At 57.2% G+C, this 7,655-nt stretch overlaps 1 protein-coding gene across 2 annotated transcripts in view; it reads right to left on the reverse strand.

Moving 5' to 3' along the window:
- Nucleotides 1–7,655, reverse strand: part of TRIM3 (tripartite motif containing 3) — a 22,139-nt gene that overhangs the window by 14,150 nt on the left and 334 nt on the right. For both annotated transcript variants that reach the window (XM_015425012.1, XM_015425010.1), the window contains exons 2-4: nucleotides 4,348–4,591; nucleotides 3,864–4,015; nucleotides 1,510–1,690 (exon numbers count right to left, since the gene is read on the reverse strand). In XM_015425012.1, coding sequence (XP_015280498.1) covers nucleotides 1,510–1,690; nucleotides 3,864–4,015; nucleotides 4,348–4,591 — 577 coding nt within the window. The remainder of the gene's footprint in view (nucleotides 1–1,509; nucleotides 1,691–3,863; nucleotides 4,016–4,347; nucleotides 4,592–7,655) is intronic.

Genomic DNA, 7,655 nt, shown 5'->3' on the forward strand with positions numbered 1-7,655 from the left:
CTGGAGGGCCAGCAACAGGGCAGAGAGGCCGAGGCCTTCCCCTGAGAAGAACACCAGAAGAGCCCTGCTGGGTCAGACCAGGGAGGGTCCATCCAGTCCAGCCTCCCGTCTCACACAGGGGCCAGCCAGTTCCTCCGGAGGGCCAGGAACAGGGCAGAGAAGCCGAGGCCTTCCCCTGAGAAGAACATCAGAAGAGCCCTGCTGGGCCAGACCAGGGAGGGTCCATCTAGTCCAGCCTCCCGTCTCACACAGGGGCCAGCCAGTTCCTCTGGAGGGCCAGCAACAGGGCAGGGAGGCCGAGGCCTTCCCCTGATAGGAACCTCAGAAGAGCCCTGCTGGGCCAGACCAGGGAGGGTCCCTCCAGTCCAGCCTCCCGTCTCACACAGGGGTCAGCTAGTTCCCCTGGAGGGCCAGCAACAGGGCAGGGAGGCCGAGGTCTTCCCCTGATGTTGCCTCCTGGCTCTGGGGTTCAGAGGTTTTTTGCTTCTGAATGTGGAGGTTCCCCTCAGTCGCCATGGCTAGCAGCCAGCCTCTGACAGACTTATCCTCCACGAGCCTAATCCTCTTTTACAGCTGTGTACTCCTGTGGCCCTCACTGCATCCTCTGGCAGCGAATCTCACCTTTCCACCCCTCTCCGTGTCGAGAAGTCTTTCCCTTTGCCCCTCCCGGTGCCCCCCCAATACAGCGGCTGCCAGTGAAGGCCCCTTTCCCAGCAGAGCGGCCACATTTGGACCTCTCCCCACCACGGCCCCTACGGAACGCAGGGAGATCTGCTCCAGGCCCTCAGCCCACAGGATTCACAGCCAGGGAAAGGGCACCGCACCCGAGACAGGCCCCCCTCCCAGGTCACCAGAGGCCCTCCCTCCGCATGGCTCCAGCGGAAACTGTCCGGGCAGAAAAGCCCGACTCCCTTATAATTTCCATGCATTATGTCTAGGCCACTGTGGGACTCCTCTGGGTAGTGAAGGGCCATGGGGCATCGATCCAATCTCCTCTCTTCTTCTTTCACTTCTGGCTCTGCTTAGGCCATCCCCAGAGGGAGGCAAGACGTTAAGTCCCCCCACCCCCAGGACAGACACTGCTGCTACACTGGGCCACTCACCCTCCACACCCCAGAACAGCTTTCAAGTTGAAGCACAAGGAGCGAGGTGGCTGGTGGAGAGAAAGCGGTGTGTGTGTGTGGGGGTTTACCGGCCACGGCCTTGCCTCCCTTCTCCGGCCCAGCCACGGCCACCGCCAGGCTTCAGGGTGCCAACTTCCCGCGGAGGACAAGTGTTCTACCCAAAGTACAACTGCTCTCCTGACTACTGCTCTCCTGACTAGACAGCTCCCCTGGAGAAAACGGCCAAGAAGAAGGATGGACTCCACATGCCACTGTACACCACGCCCTCTCCCCTTCCCCAAACCCTGCAGGCCCCACTAGGCCCCACCCCCAAACCTCCAGGGACCTCCCACCCTGGCTGTGCGGGCCAGCAGTGCCTCTCCCCCCCCCTGCAGGCGGGCCTTACTTTCTGCTTTGCCCCGCACAGGGCCTCGAGGTCCCGGACGAGCATCCCCTTCCGCTGGTGCAGGGCCTTCTCCAGCTCAGCAAAGGTGCTCCCGATCTCGGCCACGGCGTCGTTCTTGCGCTCCATCAGCTGCTGGCTGATCTCGGACACCAAGCCGATGGCGGCAGTCAGGTGGGGCAGCCTGGAGGAGGAGGAGGAGGAGGAAGAAGAATCGTAGCATCGTAGGGTGGGAAGGGACCTCCAGGGTCATCTAGGCCAACCCCCTGCACAAGGCAGGAAATTCACAAAACCCTCCCCCCCCTCCACGCCCCCAGTGACCGCTGTTCCACACCCAGAAGATGGCAGAAAACTCTCCAGGATCTCCAGCCAAACCGGCCTGCAGAAAAATTGCTTCCTGACCCCAAAGTGGCCACCAGCATCCCCCTGGGCGTGTAAGAAAGGGCCACGAGAGCTAGGCACCGAGGCTGCAACCCTCCCTGCCCTCCCTCTCAGGATCTGCCTCAGGTCACACAGTCAGCAGTGCTGTCAGGTGGGGCCCTCCAGCCTCTGTCTGAAAACTTCCCAAGACGGAGAGCCCACCACCACCTCCCCAGGAAGCCTGTTCCACTGAGGAACCGCTCCGTCAGGAAGTTCTTCCTACTGTTTAGCCAAAAACTCTTCTGATTTAATCTGATCCAACCTTCTGGGGCCACAGAAGACAACTCCGCCCCATCCTCTAGATCAGGCATGCCCAACTTCGAACAGGTAGTGATCTAATTTTTCCGGCCAAAAGTGCCGGTGAGCTACCACCATGAAAATAAAGTTTCAAATTAGTTTCAAATTAGATTTTAACCCACAGTCATTTACTGGTAAGCAAAACAAGCAAAAACAAAACAGAGAGACAAAGATCCAGAAAGAACTGCGAACATTTTTTGTTTTTTATTGAGTTATAACTCTCTTTAACTGTCTCAATAACTTTCTTTAACTTTTATTCAGAGTTATTTGTGTTAAATGTAGGTCAAGTATTGATCCAGGTTGATCTTGCACAATCTTTAAAATAAAAAAAAGCCCCAAACACCTGTCCAGCAAACCAGGAGACCAAGTGGGGCTGGTGATCTACCTCTGACCCCTCCGCGATCTCCTGGTAGACCGCGATCTACCTGTTAGACATACCTGCTCTAGATGACAGCCCTTCAGGTACTTGAAGATGGGTGATCCTGTCCCCTCTCAGTCGTCTCCTCTCCAGGCTAAACAGACCCAGAGCTCCTTCCGCCTTTCCTCATAGGAACTGGTCTCCAGATACTTTTCACACATACTGCTACTACTGCCAAGACAAGTCTCCCCCATCCTATAACAATGTATTTGATTTCTCCTACCTAAATGCAGAACTTTACACTTATCCCCATTGAAATTCGTTTTATTTGTTTTGGCCCATTTTTCCAGCCTGTCAAGATTATCCTGTATCCTGACTCTGTCTTCTACCCTATTTGCTACCCCTCCCAATTTAGTATCACCTGCAAATTTAATAAGCATTCCCTCTCTCCCTTCATCCAAATCATTGACAAAAACGTTGAACACTCCTTGAGGGGCATTCCACTTGTCACACTCCTCTCCAAGAGGATGAGGAACACCATTCACAACTAGCACTCTTTGGGTGCGATCTGTCAACCAGTTACAGATCCACCCAACAGTCATGGGATCCAAACCACATTTTACCCATTCACCAACAAGAACCTTACCAAAAGCCTTACTAAAATCAAGATAAGCTATGTCTAAAGCATTCCCCTGATCCAGCAAGGTAGTAACTTTCTCAAGGAAGAAGAGACTGGATTTATACTCCACCACCAGTGTTCCCTCTAAACTGAGTTAGTGTGAGCTAGCACACAGTTTTTTAGCCTCCAGCTCACACATTTTTGTCTCGACTCAGGAAGGGATGGCTCCAGAGCCAACTAATTGATGCAGTAGCCAAATTGCTCGCTCACAACTTTAATGCCAATAGCTCACAAAGTAGAATTATTGCTCACAAGACTCCACAGCTTAGAGGGAGCATTGTCCACCACTACCTGAAGGAGTCTCTGAGCGGCTTACAAACTCCTCCCCCCCCCGCAACAGACACCCTGTGAGGTAGGTCGAGCTCTTTCGAGGACTGCTCTTGAGAGAACAGCTCCGAGAGAACTTGTGAATGACCCAAGGTCACACCACCAGCTGCACACGGAGGAGTGGGGGATCAAACCCGGTTCTCCCCGATTAGAGTCTGACGCTCTTAACCACCACATCGAACTGGCTCTCAGGAGCCTTGGCACACCAGCCAGCCAGCCAGCCGCAGTCCAAGGCGCTGCGGGGCCCCCCCGCCCCGCCCTCGGCCGCAGCCCTACCGGCTCTTGATGGCCTCCAGCTGCTGGCGCAGAGACGCCTTGTGCTGCTCCACCACGTCCCGCAAGGGCACGGTTACGTGCTCCCGGTGCTCCCCGGCGGTGCATTCGTGGCACATGGCTGTCTCGCAGGATTCGCAGTAGTACTCCATCATCTAGCTGGGGGGGGGGGGGGGGGGGGGGATCGCCCTCTGGCCAGGGGGGGGGGGGGGGGGAGGTGGGGAGAAGAGCACAAGCAGAGAGGCGAGTGATCCCTCTGCCCCCCCGCCTCCCCTTCCAGCACGAGCTAGCCCTGGAATCGCACCCCCGCCTCCCACCCCGTTCGGGCAGGAGGTGTGCCCTTGAGCGTCCTCAGACACTGGACCACCACCTCCACCACCCCCCGCATGAGGAAGCGCCTGAACAGGCAAGCGGAGGCTTGCAGCCAACTGTGGGGGGAGCCCAGCCCCCCACCCCTCGCCAGCAGCGGCGGCGGCAGAGCACCTACCTTCCCTTCGTGGTTGGGGCAGGAAAGCGGCTGGCCAGGCACGGCGCTGACTGAGTCCAGCATGGCGGCGGCGGCATCCTCATGGCTGGCGCTGTCGGGCTGGCGCTGCAGCACCTCCATAAGGTTCGTGATGAAGAAGTTGTTCTGGAGGGCGGCCACGCCCTTCTCGGGCAGGATGGAGGTCTGGCGGCACACGGGGCAGGAGAGGGTCAGGCTCTGGGGCGGGATGTAGTTCTGCAGGCACCTGGGGGCACAGCGGGGCGAGAGGAGACGAGAGGGAGGGGTCAGGTGGCCCAGTGCCCGCCCACGGGGGAGGAGCCGGGGGGAGGAGGAGGGGCAGATGCAGAGAGGAGGCACAAGGGGGGGCAGGCCACAGGGACAGCTGAGGGAAGCGACAAGGGCTGGGGGGGGCAGACATGCAGGTGAGATACCCCCGCCCCCCCCAGCAGGTTCTGTAAACAAACGGGACCTTCAGGGCGCTGCAGGCTCTCAGGGCCTGGAGCGCCCATCCACTACCCAAAGGTGTCTCAGAGCGGCTTCCAAACTCCTTTCCCTCCCCCTCCCCACAACAGACAGACACCCTGTGAGGCAGGTGGGGCTGAGAGAGCTCGTGACAGAAACGGCTCTTTTGCAAGGACAGCTCTTGTCAGAACTACGGCTTGCCCAAGGCCATCCAGCCAGGTGCAGGTGGAGGAGGAGTGGGGGAATCGAACCCGGTTCTCCCAGATTAGAGTCCATGCACTTAACCACCACACCAAACTGGCTGTGTCACCCCCAACCCAAGGAAGGCGACCCTAAAGCCTCCCCGGGCCTCTCTGGACCCACCCTTGCCAAAGGCTCAAGCCAGCCCTGCCCAGAAGCACACAGGACTCGTGCCAACCCTCAGCCCCGCCTTTTGCCCCGCAGAAAGCCCATCCAGCCCCAAAGGTTTTCCTTTGAGTCCTGCCGCACGGTCTCTCTCCGAGGCCCTTTCGGGTCGACTGGACGGCTCTTTACATTTCGTAATCTGCCTTAAGTCTAAGTGAGAAAGGCGAAGTCTCAACAAAGCAACTTCATAATAATAATAATGAATCATTGTAATGGGCAGTTTCCGGCAACCAGCCTCCCGTGAACTGCCCAGCGGTTTGACTGTTCTGGTTTTTCTCAAATGAACCTTATTGCAAGGGAGAACTATGACTCCCAAACTGGATTACCATGCATGTCAAACTCCCTGAGATTACAGAATCATAGAATGTGAGAGTCGGAAGGGACCTTGCAGGTCATCTAGTCCAACCCCCCCCCCGCACTCTGCAGGAGCACAGCCAAAAGACAGCCCTACAACATACCCGAGAGATGGTTGTCCAGCCTCCTCCGCTTGAAAACGTCCAGCGAAGGAGCCTCCACCACCTTCCGAGGCAGACTGTTCCACTGCTCAACCACCCTTACAGTCAGGAAGTTTCTCCTGATATTCAGCCGGTATCAACTCCCTTGTAATTTCCACCCATTAGACCTAGTCTTGCAATCCGGAGCAAGAGAGAATAGATCCGCTCCGTCTTCTACATGACAGCCCTTCAGATACTTGAAGACTGCAGTCATGTCCCCTCTAAGCCTTCTCTTTCCCAGGCTAAACAGACCCAACTCTTTCAGCCTTTCCTCATAAGACTTGGACTCCAACCCCCTCAAAATGCCACAAATGCAGAGGGATTGTTCTTTTTCTCAAAATGCTCTGCACCACCCCCGCCCACAAGAGAAGCAGTGTACAAAGCCCCCACCCCCGTTAAAAGGAGGGACCAGTCCCTGGACAGCCCTGGGCTCCTTTGGGTCATGGGACAGTCTTGCCCCTGAATCCCTCTGGCACCTCCTTCTCCCCCCACTTTCCTGTCCGCACCACTTCGCCAGAGCAGCCCAAACCACAGTGAGGCAGCCGGCCGGCAGGGGCAGAGCCAGTCCTGGCCAAGAGAAGAGACTGGATCGATACCCCATGGCCCTTCACTACCCGAAGGAGTCTCAGAGCGGCTCACAAACCCCTTTCCCTCCCCCTCCCCACAACAGACAGACACCCTGGGAGGCAGGTGGGGCCGAGAGGGCTCTTGACAGAAACTGCTCTTTCTCAAGGACAGCTCTTGTCAGAACTAGGGCTTGCCCACGGTCATTCGGCAGGTGCAAGTGGAGGAGGAGTGGGGGAATCGAACCCGGCTCTCCCAGATCAGAGACCGCACACTTTAACCACGACACCAAACTGGCTCTTCTTCCATTGGTGGAAGAAGAAGAAGAGGAGGAGGAGGAGATTGGAATTATACCCCATGGCCTTTCACTACCCATGGGAGTCTCAGAGCGGCTCACAAACTCCTTTCCCTTCCCCTCCCCACAACAGACAGACACCCTGCGAGGCAGGTGGGGCCGAGAGAGCTCTTGACAGGAAGTGCTCTTTTTCAAGGACAGCTCTTGTCAGAACTACGGCTTGCCCAAGGTCACATCAGCAGGTGCAAGTGGAGGAGGAGTGGGGGAATCAAGCCCGGCTCTCCCAGACCAGAGTCCATGCACTTAACCACTACACCAAACTGGCTCTCTGTGCGTCTCACACAAGAGGGGGCTTCTGTGGTTTCTCCACTGCCCTTCTAGCTGCCCAGAACCCTTCCCCTGCGAGATCCATGTTTCCCTTTATATCTGGACAATAAAAAAGGCTAAAAGCTTACTCTTTGTAAGATTCAGAGAATCCAATAAACAGATTCTTGTAACCTTACAATTCCGTAAAGCTACATCAATTGCCAATTTGGAAAAGAGAAAAACTGGGGGGGAGGGCACCTGGGGTGCAGAAACCGCGGGCACACTTGCCACGCGGAAGCCCCACTGGTGTTGTATCAGCCATGGGACCAGCAGTGAGGAAGCCTCACAAGCCCCTCCCCATGTAGAATAACGTCCCAGCCTCTGTAGCTTCTCAGAGGGAGAGAAAACATGGACAAGACAAAACGGGGAGAGGCAAGAGGTCAAAGTTGAGCCAGGACCTAAAGGGTGGCTGAACGCCACCTGAAGACGCATGGAACTGAGCCGCCAGACCCTCAGTCCACCAAAGGAAGGAGGGAGCAGGGGAACGCTTGCAGGAAGCGGCCTGCCACTGAATCCCACCCAGGTCAGTCTTGCCCACTCAGACGGGCAGCCGCTCCCTCTCCAGGGGGGCTCTCAGGCGGAAAGGGGCCTTTCCCACCACCACCTCCGGCCTGGTCTTTCTTTCTAAGGGGAGAGGTGGCTGGGGACGGACTCCGGGCCCTTCGCTCAGCCAGGGGCTGGCACCTGGGCTCCCCCCCCCCCCCGGAAGGGGGGGGTGACCG

This window comes from Gekko japonicus, unplaced genomic scaffold (genome assembly GCF_001447785.1).
Source record: "Gekko japonicus isolate JY-2015 unplaced genomic scaffold, Gekko_japonicus_V1.1 scaffold2237, whole genome shotgun sequence".
NCBI lineage: Eukaryota > Metazoa > Chordata > Lepidosauria > Squamata > Gekkonidae > Gekko > Gekko japonicus.